The 20,415-nt window shown below is 42.6% G+C and overlaps 1 protein-coding gene across 4 annotated transcripts; it reads left to right on the forward strand.

Moving 5' to 3' along the window:
* The first annotated feature begins 1,053 nt into the window (after positions 1-1,053).
* uggt1 (UDP-glucose glycoprotein glucosyltransferase 1) lies at positions 1,054-19,393 on the forward strand. 4 transcript variants are annotated; one of them, XR_014533669.1, is made up of 41 exons: positions 1,054-1,182; positions 3,044-3,176; positions 3,257-3,336; positions 3,430-3,560; positions 3,667-3,779; positions 4,001-4,175; positions 4,249-4,345; positions 4,450-4,528; positions 4,752-4,852; positions 5,147-5,246; positions 5,813-5,873; positions 6,141-6,232; positions 6,386-6,536; positions 8,163-8,282; positions 9,017-9,102; positions 9,517-9,652; positions 9,774-9,905; positions 10,210-10,374; positions 10,468-10,588; positions 10,704-10,802; positions 11,415-11,509; positions 11,651-11,857; positions 12,379-12,510; positions 12,596-12,726; positions 12,833-12,928; positions 12,999-13,101; positions 13,176-13,255; positions 13,850-14,039; positions 14,113-14,271; positions 14,343-14,428; positions 14,503-14,587; positions 14,913-15,001; positions 15,086-15,190; positions 15,680-15,764; positions 16,248-16,430; positions 16,847-17,007; positions 17,125-17,239; positions 17,342-17,458; positions 18,010-18,175; positions 18,400-18,723; positions 18,837-19,393. XR_014533669.1 is itself a non-coding variant. In XM_083541612.1 (41 exons), exons 1-41 carry the CDS (start codon positions 1,146-1,148, stop codon positions 18,423-18,425), a joined length of 4,644 nt encoding a protein of 1,547 aa, XP_083397738.1. In that variant the 5' UTR covers positions 1,054-1,145; the 3' UTR covers positions 18,426-19,393. The 4 variants fall into 4 exon arrangements, 2 of the variants coding, with proteins under 2 accessions (XP_083397738.1, XP_083397739.1); XR_014533670.1 differs by having other exon boundaries at positions 18,400-18,713; XM_083541612.1 differs by adding an exon at positions 10,960-10,983 and having other exon boundaries at positions 18,400-19,393.
* The last annotated feature ends 1,022 nt before the right edge of the window (positions 19,394-20,415 follow it).

A 20,415-nucleotide genomic window follows, 5' to 3' on the forward strand; every position in this document is an offset into this window, starting at 1 on the left:
GGTAGAGGGACATCCATAAGGAGCAAGTGTATTCTCAGGTAATTAAAACAAAAATTAGGACTTAATCAGCCCTGAAGCATGGTGGAACTACAGGTAAAATTCCTATTGCCACCCCATAATGGCTTCCCCCAATGGCTTCACCAAACTTCAGCAGAAAAACAGGTACACTATTTACTGTCTTATGGTGGTGGCAGGGCAGGAGGTACCCACTGGCACCACTGAGCTGGTTGCGCCCTTCCTAAACGCTGCAGTCTTTAGGAAGCCTCTCTTGTCAAAAATCGACCTGAAATTGGTGTCCTTTTTTTTTTTTTACATGAAAGGCCCTGGGCAGGATTCAAATCTGCCAGCCAAGTGTACCTTGTTGCCACCTTTTTGAAACGGTCATTGTCACTCATCACCAGTTGCACAGCTCCAGATGTACACAGGACAATGTCTTTTGGCACAAGTTCGGTGCTCCCTGTAACTGTGAGTGCAGCCTTGTGCTGCCATCTGTTGGTGTGTTACAAATTTAGTCTCGAAACTATTTGATACCACCTTCAAAAGGTGGTATTTATAGCAAATACTGTCTCATATCATAGATTTTGATACGAGGCATGGCTTAACGCTTAAGGTTCTGGGTTCAAGGCCTAACCTGTTTCTTTTGGGCTCTTACAGAAGGCCCTTAACCCCTTTACCTAACAATGGTCCTGACAAACTGGGAGTTAAAAAGAATGTCACTTTGTCATTGTATTGCTATTTATAATAAGAATTGTTATACTTATTATAATTTAATACTAATTCAATAATTACAACCTGGGACTACACTATTTTAAAGCACAGGGTTATATTTTATTAGGCTGAACAACTGCCTGATTAAAAATAAAAAAATATCCTTTTTTATTTTAAAACCTTAACAGGTAAAATATATTTGAGAGATATAATTTCTTTCAAAATACCTATTTAGTTCTCACAGAAATTTGACAGCTAATGTGGCATTTTTGAATCGGCAAAACAAAGGACGCCCTATTAAACGGAGAAGCCCATCCAAACTCGGGCGGAGTTCAAAACAGATAACCGAGTGCACTATAATAGGTTTAGAAGGCGCGGTTTTGCTGCCTACGTAGTGAACTTATTGAGGTAGTGAAGATGCTATTTGGGATTGAACCATGGCTGCTTTAGCAGGAAGTTCAGAAGCCGGTGGAGGTATGAGCTGGTGTTTTCGCTTCTTGTTTGCTTGCATATGAACACAAACACAAACTCGGCTGCGTTATTAGATTATGGTGCAGGGAATGCGATATGTTTACGTTTTACTCGGAATATATATATTTTTTATATAATTAATTAGCAATTGCAGGCTAATACGGGTATCTGTCTAGCTAGGTTTAGAATAAAACGCGGTTTATTAACAATTATATTAGCATGAGAAATACTTTTTGCTTTCTATTTCTCGAGTCATTTTTATTATTTTCCGAAATGTTTCGATAGAATTGGGTTGCATGGCAGCGGCTAGGCTAGCATCCTGGTTGAGTCCCGGATGATTGGTTAACAAACCCGGACGTGTGCGTGTTCTTGATGATGATTGGCTGTCCGAGGGGCCACGCCGAGGCGCGCGATTGGCTGAGCCGTCAGACTCGTGCTTCCCTCCTCCTCTTTCTTCTTCTTCTCGAAAATGACAGTAGCTGGGTTTCTGTATTGTGTTTCCACATAGTCAAACATCTGGACACACCGTCTCCTCCAGTGGTTCTTTATTTTCCCTACTTTCTGAAGTGAAGACATCCGGGTAGTTAAAACGTGTTAAAAATAACCCAGAATAGGTTTTATATTTATTGAGCAGTTCCCAGAGGAGTTGAGTACGTGTTTGCAGCTTTTCCTTCACTTTCCAGTTTAACTCATTCCAACCATTTCAGCTGGATTTAGATTGGGTGATCGTGGAGGCCTAGCACGTTATTACACTCCTTCATGGACGAACAGCTGTTACAGGGCCCAGAGGTGTGCTCGGGGTTGTCCTGTTGTGCGAACCTGATATGATACCAACAGTGTCACCAGCAAAAAAACATCTACACCATCACACCTCCTTCTCCTTCATGATTTACATTGGGAAGCACAAATTCAAGAACATGGTGGAGAACCAAACCTCTTAAATTTGCACTCTTCAGACCAAAGAGTTTTCCTCTGATCTATTGTCCATTCCTTGTGTTTCCTGGTTGTTCTTCTTCCAAAGTAACGGTCCCGTTGCCTCAATTTGACTATGAACGCCTGACTCATGCTGTCCCCTCTGAACAGTGGGTGTTATAAAATCTGCCACTTCAACTCTGAAAAGCATTTATTTAATTTAGGGAATTCGCAGACAGGTCATTCTAATAAACTTATCCTCTGCAGCAGAGGTAGCTCTTGGTCTTCTTTTCTTGGTGATTGCCAGGAACTTGGATTTGTACCTCACACTTTGTTTTGCACACGAGTACTGATGGTCTAAAGAGCTTTTGAAGACGGCAAGACGAAGAGTTTGCCGAGCTGTCATCAAAGCTAAATGTAGCTACTAGGGACAAATAAAACATATTCTGGGTTTCTTAACGCTTTTTTTTTTCCGCTACATAATTCCATAGGTCGTTTGGACGTCTTCAGTATTAACCCACAATATTGAAAATATAAAGAAACTGAAGACCTGAATTTTTACTTGTACTTTATAATGATGAGGTAAATGTTTTGTAAAATGATACTAATAGCGATAATATAATTTATGTACTTTATGATTGAATATACAGGTAGGACCTTACTTTACTGTACAGAAGATGCACTAGCAAGTTCCTAAGACAACCTAAGAGACTGTAGATGATGGTGCATGGATGGGATCTTAACAGATTAGCATTCTGGTTTATAAATGCAGAGCAGAAAGGAATGTAAATGTACCTACTGGGCATATTCTCGTTGCCGATTGGATGGCAACCATGTCAGACTGTGAGAAGGGAAACCAAATCTTGACAACCGTTTACAATTTCCTACAATGTCACCGTATGCTATCAGATGACGATGTTCCTTTCAAATGGACGTGCCGTTTGCTCTCTAGGCTGTAAGATGCGGACGTTTTTGGTGCTCCTTGCGACTCTGCACTTTGTGTCCTGCGTCAGCGGCGACTCGAAGGGTGTGACCACAACACTTACCACCAAATGGGCGTCTACACCTTTGCTCCTGGAGGCCAGGTATGATCTGTTCAAAGCCACCCTCTAATACTAATACAACGAATTCCTACGGTACTGATCATTTCCTTCTCGGTCACCAGCGAGTTTCTTGCCGAGGAGAGCCAGGATAAGTTCTGGGACTTTGTGGAGGCCAACCAGGAAATTGAAAACGACCACGACGGTAAACTTCCTCGCATTCGGTTCCGTTTGCTAACTTTAATGCCCACACATACTGCTCATTAAACCGAGTTGTTTCGGTTTTACCCCGGCACAGGCACAGATCTGTCCTATTACGAGCTGATCCTGAAGCGAGCCAGCCAGCAATTAAGTCCCGTCCAGTTGAAGTTGATGAAGTTTGCGCTCTCTCTGCGCTCGTACTCGTCCACCGTCTATTCTTTCCAACAGGTCAGACAACAATTTCGCCATATTTATGGTGGTGGGGGGGGGGGGTGGGTTTGCTGGAATGAAGAAGCAGCGTAATGGTTCTTGTAATTCCCTATTCGTCGCACAGATCGCGTCCAACGAACCTCCTCCACCCGGCTGCAAGGCGTTTTTCAGCATCCACGGGGAGAAATCGTGCAATTTAGACCGCCTAAATGGCCTGATCGAGGCCGCTGCTGAGAAGTGAGTAGACTACAACAGCACCTTGTGCATTTACGCCATTATCCAAAGCAATTTACAATTGTGTCACTGTGCAGTTGAGAGTTAAGGGCCTTGCTCAGGGGCCCTCAGCCCAACATCTTAACCACTTCCACTCCTACCACCACTTTCCATATAGAATTCCTGCTTTTATTTCAGCACTTTTCACATTTACACCACAGTTTTCTACCCTTTTTCCAACGCAGGCCGAAGCCTTTCCTGTTCAAAGGCGACCACAGGTTTCCCTCAGCCGACCCAGACGCCCCCATCGGCATCCTCTACGCCGAGCTGGGAACCAAAGAGTTCGCCAGGCTCCATCAGCACATGCTCGCCAAAGCCAACAAGGGCCTGATCAACTACGTCCTGCGCCATTATGTCTCGGTGGGTCAATTTTTATGACGCGTTGTTCTCAATCTGAGAGTTTCCTCACTTATTAAAAACGTTCGCCTTGCAGAAACCAAGCGACAAGAAAGTTTTCCTGTCTGGTTACGGGGTTGAGTTGGCCATCAAAAACCAGGAGTACAAAGCCAAAGATGATACACAAGTTCAAGGTTTGATTCTGTTCATTTTTTTTATACAAGTCTCAACAAGAATGTAGTAGTGTGACGTTTGGTTATGAAATCAAATCACAACGCTTGCTTTTGCATCTCGCAAGGTGCCGACGTGAACGCCACGGTGTTTGGCGAAAACGACCCCGTGGACGAAGTGCAGGGTTTCCTCTTTGGCAAACTCAAGTAAGTCTACCATCTAACCATACTTTTTGAGCATTCTAGTATAGTCCATCCAGTCCAATTCATTCCAAAGGTGTTTAGTAGCTTTGAGGTCAGAGTTCTATAGCAGGAGATCTTTCTCGTGTACCCTTTTGCAAGATCTTTACAAGAAGAACAAAATAAATCACATCTATTTGTTTGATGCAAATATCCAGAATGTCATTTATTTTATTTTTTTCCCCCCCAGAACAATCTACCCGGAGCTGAAGGAACAGCTGAAGGAGCTGCGTAAGCACCTGGTCGAGAGTACGAACGAGATGGCGCCGCTCAAAGTCTGGCAGATGCAGGGCGAGTATTACATCTTTCCTGCGTAAGAGATTTTCGTCTCTCCGAACGGCGTTTCCGGAATTAGCGGTGGCTTTGTGACTGTTATATTACGATGAGACGTCAGGAGAATAAATTCACCCACTCTCTGATATACCTAGAGCTTTTAAATCCATGCCAGCTGGAGAAGCCTCGTGTCGTGAAGCCATCATTCCCTTTTCAAAAGGATTACCTCGAAGATCGCCGAAGATCTGTATAGAATAAAACGTAATTCCGTTCTCCATTTTATACCATTTGTTTATCTCTTTTTTCCCCCAGATCTCAGCTTCCAGACCGCAGCCCGTATCCTGGCAGCCCCTCCTGTAGACGCCCTTAACGTAATGAAGGACTTGAGCCAGAACTTTCCAACGAAAGCCAGGTACCCCGACGCGTCACCCGTTCGGAAATCACGCATTCAGATATCTGGTGACTGATGAATATTTGTATTTCTAGTATTTCTAGGGGCTAGAGGTTATTAAAGCAAGTCTGCAGTTCTAAACATTGCAAAAAAACAACAACCATAACACTCCATGTAAAATAGTTCATAGTTTATTACCAACATCAATGGAAATAAAAAAAATGCGCAATATGAATATATCAATTAATAAATAGAACTGTATATATATTTATAAAGGATCAATATTGCGCTGTCCGTGCGGCACTCAGTCTCGACGTGTGAACTGAATGTGGCATCGGTGATTCGCCTCTAGAGGCCGCTCTCGTAGTAACAGCGGACCGGAAGCCGGAAAAACTATCTGCACGAATTTTTGCCGCTCACCTATCGGCACCGATTACTAAGTCGACCTTTACTCTAAAGCTTCACTTTGTGCACTTGATAATAACTGTAAGAATATAAATAATCCTGCCAGACCCTTTTTTTTCTAAGCATGTTTCCATTTATTTTATTCATTTTTTTTTTTTTACACTTTTACCATTTGTCCTCAGGTCCATAACCAAAACGGTGGTGAACTCTGCGACGCGTAAGGAGATCGAAGATAATCAGAAGGTAGCTTTGCTTTTCTTCGCTTTAAGTACATCACTCGGACAAAAGTATCAGGACCCCCCCTGACTTTCCCACCCGTATGTGGTTCTAGAACATTTTCCCAGGAGTGTGGGGTTTATTATATAACAGCAAATGGGATGTGGAATAAGATGTTCATACCAAACTTATGCTCAGGTTTCCACAAACTTTTGTCAATAATTTGTGATGATAAAAAAAAAAAAAAAAAAATCAGTCTTGGTTTCTAAAAATGGTCCTTGTGGTCCTCTGTAGTACTTCAAAGGCTCACTGGGACTTCAGCCAGGAGATTCGGCGCTCTTCATAAACGGGCTCCACGTTGACCTGGACGCGCAGGACATCTTCAGGTGAGCAGTAAATCTGGAACCAATAGTGCCTTCCGTTGCCAGGTATTCGCGCGTATCCCCCCGTTAGCGCCAAAATGTATCGAATTGTTGGAGGTGAATTCAAGCATTTTTATTCCTATACGCAACAAGAAGTTTGTCTTTTACTCTGTGCAGCGTGTTTGACATCCTGAGGAGCGAAGCCCGCGTCATGGAGGGCCTCCGTAGCCTCCTCATTGACTCGCCGTTCATCCACGATATCCTCAAGCTGAACGTTCAGCCGTCTGACTCCGATTACGCCGTGGACATCCGCAGTCCTGCTGTCCATGTACGCTTTCATACACACACACACACACAGTGAGGAAAATAAGTATTTGAACACCCTGCTATTTTGCAAGTTCTCCCACTTAGAAATCATGAAGTGGTCTGAAATTGTCATCGTAGGTTCATGTCCACTGTAAGAGACATAATCTAAAAAAAAAAAAAATCCAGAAATCACAAAGTGTGATTTTGTAACTATTTATTTGTATGATACAGCTGCAAATAAGTATTTGAACGCCACGTTTCCTATAGTTTTTTACCAGGTTTGCACACACTGCAGGAGGGATTTTGGCCCACTCCTCCACACAGATCTTCTCTAGATCTGTCAGGTTTCTGGCCTGTCGCTGAGAAACACGGACTTTGAGCTCCCTCCAAAGAATCTCTATTGGGTTTAGGTCTGGAGACTGGCTAGGCCATGCCAGAACCTTGATATGCTTCTTACAGAGCCACTCCTTGGTTATCCTGGCTGTGTGCTTCGGGTCATTGTCATGTTGGAAGACCCAGCCTCGACCCATCTTCAATGCTCTAACTGAGGGAAGGAGGTTGTTCCCCAAAATCTCGCAATACATGGCCCCGGTCATCCTCTCCTTAATACAGTGCAGTCGCCCTGTCCCATGTGCGGAAAAACACCCCCAAAGCATGATGCTACCACCCCCATGCTTAACAGTAGGGATGGTGTTCTTGGGATGGTACTCATCATTCTTCTTCCTCCAAACACGTTTAGTGGAATTATGACCCAAAAGTTCTATTTTGGTCCCATCTGACCACATGACTTTCTCCCATGACTCCTCTGGATCATCCAAATGGTCATTGGCAAACTTAAGACGTGCCTGGACATGTGCTGGTTTAAGCAGGGGAACCTTCCGTGCCATGCATGATTTCAAACCATGACGTCTTAGTGTATTACCAACAGTAACCTTGGAAACGGTGGTCCCAGCTCTTTTCAGGTCATTGACCAGCTCCTCCCGTGTACCTTCCTTAGGATCATTGAGACCCCACGAGGTGAGATCTTGCATGGAGCCCCAGTCCGAGGGAGATTGACAGTCATGTTTAGCTTCTTCCATTTTCTAATGATTGCTCCAACAGTGGACCTTTTTTCACCAAGCTGCTTGGCAATTTCCCCGTAGCCCTTTCCAGCCTTGTGGAGGTGTACAATTTTGTCTCTAGTGTCTTTGGACAGCTCTTTGGTCTTGGCCATGTTAGTAGTTGGATTCTTACTGATTGTATGGGGTGGACAGGTGTCTTTATGCAGCTAACGACCTCAAACAGGTGCATCTAATTTAGGATAATAAATGTAGTGGAGGTGGACATTTTAAAGGCAGACTAACAGGTCTTTGAGGATCAGAATTCTAGCTGATAGACAGGTGTTCAAATACTTATTTGCAGCTGTATCATACAAATAAATAGTTTAAAAAATCATATATTGTGATTTCTGGATTTTTTTTTTTGATTATGTCTCTCACAGTGGACATGCACCTACGATGACAATTTCAGACCCCTCCATGATTTCTAAGTGGGATAACTTGCAAAATAGCAGGGTGTTCAAATACTTATTTTCCTCACTGTATATATACACTGCCGTGTTCGAGTTTTCCGCAGGACAGCACTAACGCGTTCGTTTATTCCTCTTCAGTGGATCAATAACCTGGAGACGGACGGCAGGTACGCATCGTGGCCTTCAACCGTGCAGGAGCTTCTGCGGCCCACTTTCCCAGGAGTCATCAGGCAGATCCGTAAGAATTTCCACAACCTGGTGAGCAGGGTTTTTTTTTTTTTTTTTTTGTATAACGGAGCCTGTGAGAAGTTTGGAGAAACACCCAGTATTTTATGGTTCCTGAGAGACATGTTCCTTTTTGTTTCTATGCACATGTGTGAGAAAAATGTACTTTGACCAAACAAATATATGCATTTTCCACTCAATTATCATAGAAAAAAACTTCTACACCATCAATAACAGATTAACATGCTTTTGGAATCCAGCTGTTTTTTGGGATTCAGTTCATCCCAGAGCAGTTCAATAGGATGTAGGTGCAGTGACTGGGGCAGTTGTGATGGATATCACTCTCTAAATAACGCTTGCAGTGCTCGGACTTATGCTTCACTGTTATGGTGAAGTCGGTTCCAAAAATGTGCAGTCCAGATGGAATCGCATGGTGCTGAAGTATAAAATGGTTGCCATGTTGGTTCAAGAATCCTTTCACCCTGAATAAGTCCACCACGTTTGATTGTGGGGGTGAGGAAGTCCACTCACATCATCTCTCTTGTTTTCTGTCTTACAGTAATGTGCAATGATCGCTTTCAACTGGCGAGTAATTGACAGAACTGGGGTAGTTTGTGTCGTGTTGATTCAAATCGGGACGAAAATTGTAGACGGATTACTCATGGAATAGTGTTAAGTTGTTTGAAAATAACATATTGGGCAACCAGACTGTAGTCTTCGACGAATCGACGAATACAGTCAGTTCCTCAAACTCTTTTTGCTTGTAGGTCATGATCCTGGACCCCACTCACGAGAGCACGGCGGAGCTGTTGAGCGTCGCCGAGATGTTCTACGCCAATAACATTCCCCTCAGGTATGTACGTTTTTGGAATTACACATAAAGTTACAGTCAGATAGCAAAGTTTCTCTTTCAGAATATATATATATATATATCTATCTATCTGGGGAGTGGCAGCTCAGTCTTTAAGATCTTTGGTTCGTACTTGCCGATACCCGACAACCGAAAATGGATAAAATCAGCATCATTATACTACCAAAGCTGGGCCCTTGAGCAAGGCCCTTAACCCTCAACTGCTTAGACATGTTGCCATTTAAGGAATGCTGTTTTGGTCAGCTAGTTGGGCCAGGCAGACAACAAAGGTTACCATATAAGGAATAGAATGGACCCTAAAAGTAGGTCAGGGGACTTAATGGGTGCCTCTTCCAAGGTGCGGTTGGTGGAATCAGTCTTTTATACCCTTCTTGTCGTTTTGCCTGCATCGTTCAGGATAGGACTGGTGTTCGTGGTGAACTCCGACGACGATGTCGACGGCATGCAGGACGCCGGGGTCGCGATGTTACGGGCTTTCAACTACATCGCCGAAGAGGTGGACAACCAGTTGGCCTTCGACGCCATCATGTCCGTAAGTCGATAGCTATTTTTTTTGATGACTTGTCATTTCCTAAATCGATACAGACATGAAGGCATTGACATTTGGCAAATGGGTATTTTTTTATAAATTTTTTCTTTTGTTTTCCAATCAGATGCTAAACCGTGTGCCCAGTGGAGGGAAGCTGAAAGTGGAGGATGTGGTGGCCGTTCTAAAGAAACGTTATCCCTACGTGGAAATCAGTAGCATTCTGGGAGCAGATTCGGCCTACGACAACAATCGCAAGGTGCAAAAGCACTTTTTTCCTTTTTGATCTAATTGATTACTTTTTGGCTATTTGCTGTTATATCATAACGAGACATGGCAATACCATGATCCTTAGCAAGATTTCTACATTTATGCCCATAACCAGAGCGACTTAAATTGATCTTATTCATACAACTGAGCAGCTGTGGGGGTAAGGGCCTTGCTTAGGGGCCCAGGCATCTTGGTGTGACTGGGATTTCGGATGTAAAGTCCAAAGCATTAACAAACTAAGCCACCAGGCTCTTAAACGCACTAACCGCAAGTCTTCACGTGTGTTGAGGCAGGAAGGAAAGGCGTATCACGAGCAGACAGGCGTGGGTCCCCTTCCCGTTGCCCTCTACAACGGAATGCCTCTACAGCGTGAGCAGCTCGACCCCGACGAGCTTGAGACCACCATCATGCACAAGATCCTGGACACCACCAGTTTTTTCCAGCGTGCCGTCTATTTGGTGAGGAAAAACCACCGTTCCTTGATGTATCGCTGTAACACACACACCACACACACACACCCAGCCAAGCAACGCTTTCGGTCTTTTGTTCAGGGCGAACTGGCAAGCGACCACGACGTCGTGGATTTTGTCATGAACCAGGCAAACGTGGTGCCGCGCATCAACTCGCGCATCTTGACCACCACCAGGAGCTACCTGGACCTCTCCAGCACCAGTCAGTCAACTTTCTGTCATTTGCTCAACTTTTTGAATTGCATCCAAAGGCGTTATATACGGTACAATCGTGTGCTTCTAGTCTCTGTATCGAGTGCAATCTCTCTCTCCTCCAGATAACCATTTCATCGACGATTACGCCCGGTTCCTCTTCCTGGACGCTACGGAGAAGAACACGGCCGTGGCTAACAGCATGAACTACATGACGAAGAAAGGTGAGGCCAAGAACTCCTACTTAGAATAAAGATGCCTTCATATAAGAAATCTATCCTTCTAAGTCTATTGGTACATCTCTTTTTTTTTTTTTTTCTTCTTCTCTCTCCTTCCTTTCTCTTTGGTGGTGGTTCCTTTCTCACTCCCCCCACCCCCAAGGAATACATTCTACCGTTTCCTCTGGTAATTTCTTTTCCTTTAACCTTCTGTGATTTTGTGTTGGTTTTTCATTGAATGCTTTTCTTTTTCCCTCTCGATTATGTCACATGGGTGATGTATTCAATTCAAAATCCCCAACATATGGTGAAGATGCACTTTTAATGATCAGAATCCCCCTCGCTACAGACTTACCCGCCTAAACGTCTGTATCCTAACCAGTTTGCTCATCGATTCGAACCAGACAGAGGAAAGTTGCCTGGGGTGGTCTGTTGCAATTCATCCACTAGGTGTCCCAAGCCTTTTTTTTTTCTCATAAAGTATATTTCAAAAGGGTTGATTACATTTCCGATCCTGAATTCCTACGTGTCCCCATGTGACATAATTAGATTGCTAGATTATGCTAGCGGTGCAATTGCTGAAGTGCATGAATAAACGAACATTGCTCGTTTTGACAGACGACGGCGTGGTCCGCCCCGTGACGTTTTGGGTGGTCGGAGATTTCGACCAGTCGACTGGCAGACAGCTGCTCTACGACGCCATTAGACACATGGTAAAGTTTAAAAATTACCACTTCGATCGTTGGTCCTGTTAATGCATGCAGCATTTGACCAATGAGGGGTTACCAGGGACCTCACCCATCGTGACTTAATAAAGTCCTTTTTTTTTTTTTTTTTCCTCCTTCTTTTTTCAGAAAACCAGCAATAACGTGCGATTGGGGATGATCAATAACCCGACAGACAGTCCCACGAACTCGACAACGCTGATCGCCCGGGCCATGTGGTCAGCCATTCAGACACAAACTGCCAACAACGCCAAGAATTTCATCACCAAAATGGTCAAAGAGGAGACGGCAGACGCGCTGTACTCCGGGGCGAACATTGCCGACTTTGCTGTCGGGGTAAATGTCCATTTTTTTTCTTTTTTAATAATAATACATTTCACTGCTTGGTTGCCAATGATTTCACAATCAGTTGTGGGAAAAAAATTTTATTTATTTATTTTTATTATTATTTGATTGATTGTTTATAATTCTAGCTAGCCATCTATTTATTTATTTATTAATTAGCCAGTACATTTTATAATAAAAAAAATATTCGAACTATTTTATTTCTTAGTTGCCAGTGATTCTGAAATAAATTGTGTAAAAAAAACAAAAAATGTTTTTTCTTCTTTTCAATCATTATATATAATTCTAGCTATATGTCTGTCGTTTTATTAATCTATTTATTTATTGATTAGTACATTTCATCATTATAAAGATTTTTTATTCCAAAATCAATTTTGTAAAAATACACAAATGGCTTTAAAAAAAAAATAAAAGCATAAATGATAATAGATTCTATTCTCATGGGTATATACACATGAACAAAAAATCCCAAATCGACTTGCTCTATAGTATCGTCTCTGGTTCTTCTCCAGGGCATGGACATCCCTCTTTTCAAACAGGCTTACGAGTCTCCGAAAGTGGACTTTCTCTTGGGCCACGCCGCGTATTGCCGCGACGTCCTGAAGCTGCGGAAAGGCCAGAGGGCCGTCATCAGTAATGGACGGGTGAGCTATCCGATCAGACAAACGAGTATCGGAGACATGATCTCAGAATTATTTTGTGCATTTGTTTCATTATTCCTTTGTGCAGGTTATCGGTCCGCTGGAGGAGGGGGAGGTTTTCAACCAGGATGACTTTTTGCTTCTCGAGAGCATCATCCTGAAAACATCTGGGGAACGGATCAAGAACAAAATCCAGCAGCTGGGCATCGAAGAAGACCGGTAATTCATCTCGTCATACCCGGGAAGATTTAATACTTCAAGTTTTTTTATTATTATTTTTTTTTATGTTTAAAAAGCCAATAATTTTTTCTCTCTATTGTTCTAGAGCGAGCGATTTGGTCATGAAGGTGGACGCGCTCTTGTCATCGCAGCCCAAAGGCGAGGCCCGGGTCGATTATGGCTTCACTGATGACAAACACAGGTGAGTGAGCAGGATTTTGAACCTTCTTCTTTCTGAGAAACTGCTATTTAATGTACGCTGCTTCCTACAGCGCTGTGAAAATCCGCCCCAAGGAGGAGGAAGTGTACTTCGACATTGTGGCCGTGGTGGATCCGGTCACCAGAGATGCTCAAAAACTGGCTCCTCTTCTCTTGGTAACATAAACCGCAAATTTGAACAATATTCATTTTTCTATGGATCTTTATTTATATCAATTGTTTCTGTTCAGGTCCTGAAACAGCTGGTCAATGTTAACATGCGGATCTTCATGAACTGCCAGTCTAAGCTCTCAGACATGCCGCTTAAAAGGTGAGCATCTGGCAACATAATGTTCCAAGCCATGGGTTAAGACCATCCAGCCATCTGTCTGTTCGTCTGCATTTTATTTATATTTTACCAGTACATTTGATCATTTTCCAAAAAAACCCAAAAAACAATAAAATAAAAAAATTATTACTTGGTTGCCAATGATTCCAAAATGAATTGCAAAAAATAAACCAAAAATTTTTTTTGCTTTTTTTTTTTCCATCATTTAAATCACTTAAAAAAATTATATTTATTTATGAATTTAAAAAATATATAATTGGAAACAAAAAAACATTGCATTTGTTTTTCATTATTTTGTTTCTTTTTTTAATTAATTTTTAGTATGTATTATTTCAGCCATTATATTTAAAAAAAATAAAAAAAAAGTATTGATTCCAAAATCAATTTCTTTTTTAATAGCAAAATTATTTTTTTGTTATTATAAATAATTCTAGCTAGCTAGCTATCATTTTATTTTGATATATAAATCATTTAATTAATAAATCATTTCTTGATATTTAAAAATGTTATTGCTTGTTAAGATTCAACCATTCGTCCGTCCATCCCTCTTTCCTTCTTTCTTTCTTCGCTCTACAGTTTCTACCGCTACGTGTTGGAGCCCGAGGTGACCTTCATGGCCGATAACAGATTCACTCTGGGCCCGATAGCAAAGTTCCTAGACATGCCTCAGTCTCCACTATTCACCCTGAACCTGAACACCCCCGAGAGCTGGATGGTAGAGTCCGTGCGGACACGTCACGACCTGGACAACATCTACCTACAGGAGGTATGTCCGTCCGCAAATCGTGGACCTTTGATGGATAACTAGAAAAGGTATTAACGCTCTCGTTACTCTTCAGGTCGACAGCATCGTAGCCGCGGAGTACGAGCTCGAACATCTTCTCCTGGAAGGTCACTGTTTCGACGTGAGCACCGGCCAGCCGCCTCGCGGGCTCCAGTTCACCTTGGGCACGGCCTCGGACCCCGTCATCGTCGACACCATCGTCATGGCCAACCTGGTAAATCTTCTTGATTTAGCTCTCGCATGTCGCGCGCGTGTGACTTCTGTATAACCGAAATTCTCCTCCAGGGCTACTTCCAGCTCAAAGCAAACCCCGGGGCCTGGATCCTGCGCCTGAGAAAAGGGAGATCGGACGACATCTACAAGATCTACAGGTTGGTATCGGGGTATTCGCTTGTACAAGTGTGTGTGGTTGTGTGTAAACCTGACATGTTTCCTTCCGCCGTAGTCACGACGGTACAGACTCTCCGGCCGATGCCGAGGACTTGATAGTGGTGCTGAACAATTTCAAGAGCAAGATCATTAAAGTAAAGGTGAGCAAAAAGCCAGGAGCAGGGTTTCCGTAGTAGTTCTTTCTTTCGCTAGAACAAATCGAATTCGCTGTTTTACGGCTAGAAAATAGACCAACAGCCAATCAGCTTTCTGCTATTATATGGAGAATGGATATTAGGGCTCGGTGTGTGTGTGTTCTTAAATTTCACTTTGCGTAATCGTACAAAAATTCTCACGCATGATTTCCCAGAACCCCAGACATTAATCCAGCGATCTGAACGTAATCAGATTTCAGGACCACTTTCTTTTTTTTTTTTTTCTTCTTTAAAACGCAATTTCGAATAACCTCCGTCTTGTCGGGCGCAGGTGCAGAAAAAACCCGAAATGATGAACGAGGAGCTCCTCAGCGACGGCACCAACGAGAACGACTCCGGATTCTGGGAGTCCCTAACCAGGTAGAGACTCCCCAAGCCGCCGGGATTCATTATTGCTTACAATCTCTTTAAAACATTCACTTTTTTTTCCCCCCACTCTTTTAGAGGATTTACGGGGAACCAGAAAGTGGAGGAAAGCAAGCAGGAGAAAGACGACGTCATCAATATTTTCTCGGTGGCCTCGGGACACTTGTACGAGAGATTCCTGAGGTAAAAGCTAAACAAATCTTTTTTTTTTTTTTTTTTTTTTTTTTTTTTTTTTAAACCTCGTCTGTCTGACGTCCCGTTTTACAATTTGCAAATGGATTTTTGCGTTCGTGAAGTTAGAGGATGGCAGCGTGTGATATTTGAAAATGGCAGCACCTTATTATTTTTTTTGCAATTTTTATATATATATAAAAAAAAAAAAAAAAGCTAATTGACGATCGAGACGGCGGGTGACATTTGCTTCTATCTGTATTACAGCTTTTTGTAGAAATATTTCCCTTCACGTTTTTCCAGCCGTGATCTTTAGCGACGTCACATCTGATTAGTGCTGACATTTTTCCTTTTTTTTTTTTTCTCCAGCCGAATTCTTTATTTAAGGTCATTTCTCATGGATTTCGTCTCTACTCTAAATTCTCAAGGCCGACCTGATAAATGTTCTGATCTACAGTCATTGAAAATGAGCTGACCCACAATGTCTTTTCCCCCCGTTAGAATAATGATGCTGTCTGTCCTGAAACACACCAAGACGCCGGTGAAGTTCTGGTTCCTGAAGAACTATCTGTCTCCGACCTTTAAGGTTTGTTGGGAAGCTGTATCTAAGCCCTGGATGTGTAATGGCTTCTGTTTAGTTATGCACTTGTGGTAGGCCATTAGGGTCATCGGTTCTCTTTATTATATAACGTTTCTTTCGCTTGCACTGCTTCCAGTAGTGTATGTTCAGGTTAGAGTTTCTGTCCAATCAGATTTCAGCCGTCACATCACGTGTCGCCAGGGTCAAAATCTCCTGTTTCTTAGAGGCGATTGCATTAAACAATCAGATTTCGAGTTGGCGACACCGGGACCATCTAGCAGGCGTACGATAACCTTGCCATTTTTTGCTTTAGCAATAACATTCAGCGCTCTGTTATACTGCGTTTCTCCATGTTATTGACGGTTTCTATAGCCGTGGCTGAGTCATGGTTTGAGTCAGGTAGGACATTACTCGAATACTGTTAACACTGTCAGAGGCAAGAACTCAAAAGCACGTTCAAATACATTTAACTAAATCTCTATTTGGCAGGAATTTATCCCCTTCATGGCTCAGGAGTACGGTTTTCAGTACGAGTTAGTGCAGTACAAGTGGCCTCGCTGGCTCCATCAGCAAACCGAGAAGCAGCGGATCATCTGGGGATACAAGATCCTCTTCCTGGACGTGCTCTTCCCGCTCGCCGTGGATAAATTCCTCTTCGTGGATGCTGACCAGGTACCATTGACTCCCCTTTTTACACAAAAAAAAATATCCGAATTGCACAAAGTGATCAAACAAGACAAGCAATTTGGCGAGTCTCAGTTCGAATCAATCCTCTGAAACACCTGCATTACTTAGACACTTCTGCCCCCTTCAGGCAAAGCATTGTAATTTGAATTATGAGGTCATTTCCAGATTTGGAATGACAGCAAATGATGGAAACATGGGGAATCAGTAGCTCACCGGTTAAGCCTCTGGGTTACTGATCGGAAAGTCAAACCCCAGTATTAACAATTTTGCCAAGCTGCCACTTTTGGGCAAAGCTCAAATCAGGCAGTACAGGTCCTCCAAATGAAGGTTTTTGACATGAAAGTGTGTTGTACATTTTCTACATTTGGCATGTTTTTTTATTTTTTTTTTCTCTCCTCCAGATCGTGCGCACAGATCTAAAAGAGCTACGCGACCTGGACCTCGAGGGAGCGCCATACGGTTACACGCCGTTCTGCGAGAGCCGCCGGGAGATGGACGGCTACCGCTTCTGGAAGTCAGGCTACTGGGCTAGCCACCTGGGCCCCCGCAAGTACCATATCAGGTTAGGAGGCAAACGGCGCCTTTTTACCGGTAGTCGTCATGTAAAAGTAAACTCGTGTCCTCCTGATGTTAGAATTGATCGGAAGTTCCATCAGCTTGTCCCCGTCTTGCATTCCAGCGCACTGTACGTTGTGGACCTGAAGAAGTTCAGAAAGATCGCCGCAGGAGACCGACTGCGAGGACAGTATCAAGGACTGAGCCAGGATCCTAACAGTCTGTCCAACCTTGATCAGGTATGTCTTGTTGTGTGGGTATGGCTTTATGTTTCTCGCACATTCAATGTAGGACAAATGGGTGCATCAGGGCTTAAACCTCAAATTTTTCTTCCACCGCAGGATCTGCCGAACAACATGATCCACCAAGTGCCAATCAAGTCTCTGCCTCAGGAGTGGCTGTGGTGCGAGACGTGGTGCGACGACGCCTCCAAAACCAAGGCTAAAACCATTGACCTGGTACTGACCAGATATTTATTTTTTAATTTGATGAGAGTGGTTTCATGCACATAAGATCCATATTCTTCAGTGGCCTTCCCAGTCACCAGATCCGAGCTGAACACCTTTGTGAGCGTAGAAATCTGTAGGAATCGGATTATGCCATCGCCTTAAATGCTAAACTAAATGGTTTTGCATTATTAAAAAGGTGGGTTTCGGGTGTTTAGACTCCTTTTTAGTACCAAATAGAGTTCGACAGGTAGTGGATTTTCCCGATAACGATATAACTAAGAATCCATAAAAAAACTGAATCATGAAAATGTGCTAAATTAAATTCATATCATTAATAAAAAATTTAAAAAAATCAATAAACATTTTATCCAAAATAAAAAAAATCCACTTTAAATAAACAGCATGTGGTGAATTTGCCTCTAGAGGCAGCTCTCATACTGTATAATGCAACCCGGAAAAACTATCGGTATGGATTTTTTTAAATATCTGTGCCAATCGCAGAAACTAGCAAATCGGTCGACCTGTAGTAACCAATTTGATGCTTAATGTGACTGTTACAGTGCAACAACCCACAGACTAAAGAACCGAAGCTCCAGGCAGCAGTCCGGATCGTCGCCGAATGGACCGATTACGATCAGGAGATTAAGAGAATTTATAACAAGTTCCTTGAAGGACGAGAGAAGAGCGCTCACTCAGGGGAAAAGCACAAACCAGGGACAAACACAGGTGAGGTCTCCCTATCACTCTTTCTGTTTATCACTCTTAGTTTCTTTTATTTTTTGTGACTGTGTGTGCAGCCTTGTGCTGCCACCTGTTGGCGTGTTACAAAACTAGATTTGAAGCTTTTTGAAACCACCTCCTACATCCTTGATATCCAATCCAATTCGTTTTGAATATGTAATACTCACCTGTTGACTCGTCTCAGCCTCCTTTTTTACATTATTTTACAGATGGACAGATGCACACGGAGCTCTAGACGGACTGCTTTCTCCGTACAGGGATGAACGACTCTGTTTAAAGAGTTGTCTCCCCCTTTTTTTTTCTTTTTTTATTTGTCAGTTTTTCCTTAAAAAAAAAAAAGCCTATTCTCCTGGAGCGGGGTCCTTGTCGGCGCTGTGAAAACTTGAAGGGAAACTTCTATCGTCCGTGTGTGCATGGGGACTCTGGCGGGACTTGTGAGGATCTCGAAAAAATTTAGCGTCGCCTTTTCCCGCGAATCCGACCAGATGAACCTGCCAAAGTGTGTGTGCGAGAGAGAGAGAGAGTGTGTGTGTGTGCATTCTGACTGCAGTAATTGTCACATCGATGGTCTAAAGATGATTCATCTGATCGGCCCAAGTGAAAATCATGTGTGCTGGAGTGAGCGATAAATGAGTGAGAGGTGAAGTGTGTGTGTGTGTATTTTTTCATTGTTTAATAGGAAATTAGCTAAATTATACCACTATTAAATCTATATGTATACATTTCAGCTCATCAGTGGATGTTTTTACACGATTACCAATGCCCACGTGGACGGGGGGGGGGGGGTTTGGGAGGTGGTAGCTCAGCGGTTAAGGCGTTGGACTTTGACGCAGAAGGTCATGAGGTCGAATCCCAGCACCACCAATCTACCACTGCTGGGCAAGTCCCTTTACCCTCGACTGCACAGCTATAAGTCGCTCTGGATGAGGGGTCCCTGCTAAATGCCATAAATGTAAAGGTTATTTGACCTATATATAATGTAAAGACATCCCCCCCTCATCTGATCCGATTTGAGAAGTCTCTCAACTTGTTTTTTCTCTGCCATCGGTTAATTTTTATTTTTTTCCTCATCTTGCATCTACTGAATGGTTTTTAAGCAATTCGGGGACGCAGAAGCCGTTCTCTAGAATGTGTTTTTGGGATAATGTAGGTTTAATTGTGGGGATGCTGGTTCTTTTTTTTTAATAAAAGAGATAAATTCAAGGCTTGTGCAATTATTATTATTATTATTATTATTATTACTTTGTACTAGTTTGTGCTCCAGTGAAGAAATCTACAACCATTTGAAATACCTGTTGGCACCACATGGGGGCAGCATGCATCGATGAACTACTTGTAGGAACCCGATGTATTGAATTAAATTCAAATGTTTTATTTGTATTGAACTGAAATTAATTTGTATTTATTATAATCCAATTGTTTTAAGTTCTTGAGTTGAATTTCATGGAAATTTAGGCTGTTCATATGGAACCATCCTCAGCTGCTAAGAGTGGACTTCGATTGAAGAAAACTTTATCTGGAGGTTTATTTGACTTTGAATATAAGGTTATATATAAACTTTCTACCACATTTGAGAGACAAAGGCCATATCTGAATCCAGCATAAATTAAAAGCAAATAAGCCTCACAAACCCCTCAAATATTTGGAAGCGAATTTTTAGAAAAATAGCTCTAGAACCATTATTATAAAAAAAGAAGTATAACAGACAGGAATCTTATACTGCGAGAATAAATGTCATTACTAAAGCAAGAAACCCACTGAACACAATTCAACAAGTCTCTTTTCACTGTAGCCACAACTGCACTGCCCACATACATCAGAGTGACCAAATCAATTACTTCTTAAATCCACATAAATATATTTGAGCTTGTGCAGTTTGCTACAGATGTGGTTTGTGAGCTTCGACTGGTGCGTGAAAACGCAGACGTTATTGTACGCCTACAAAATGGCCCCGGTGTCGTGAACTCGCAATCTGATTGGTTAAAACATTTTCGAGCGACATGTTCTTTATGCTAGGGGTAATAACAGTAACCCAATCACATGATCCTAATCGTTGACTATTTCCTTTAACAGCGTGTCCCAAAGTGCTTTATTCTTGATTGTCTCAATCCTGTATGTCTGTAAACTTTTGATATTCAAGCGTTAGCCATGAGAGCTTGCCAGTGGATCTTCCACCAGTCTCTATTAAATCTGAATGTGAGCACGGTTGCCAACTCCTTGGCATT

This window comes from Silurus aristotelis (assembly GCF_946808225.1).
Source record: "Silurus aristotelis genome assembly, chromosome: 5".
NCBI classification, from domain to species: domain Eukaryota; kingdom Metazoa; phylum Chordata; class Actinopteri; order Siluriformes; family Siluridae; genus Silurus; species Silurus aristotelis.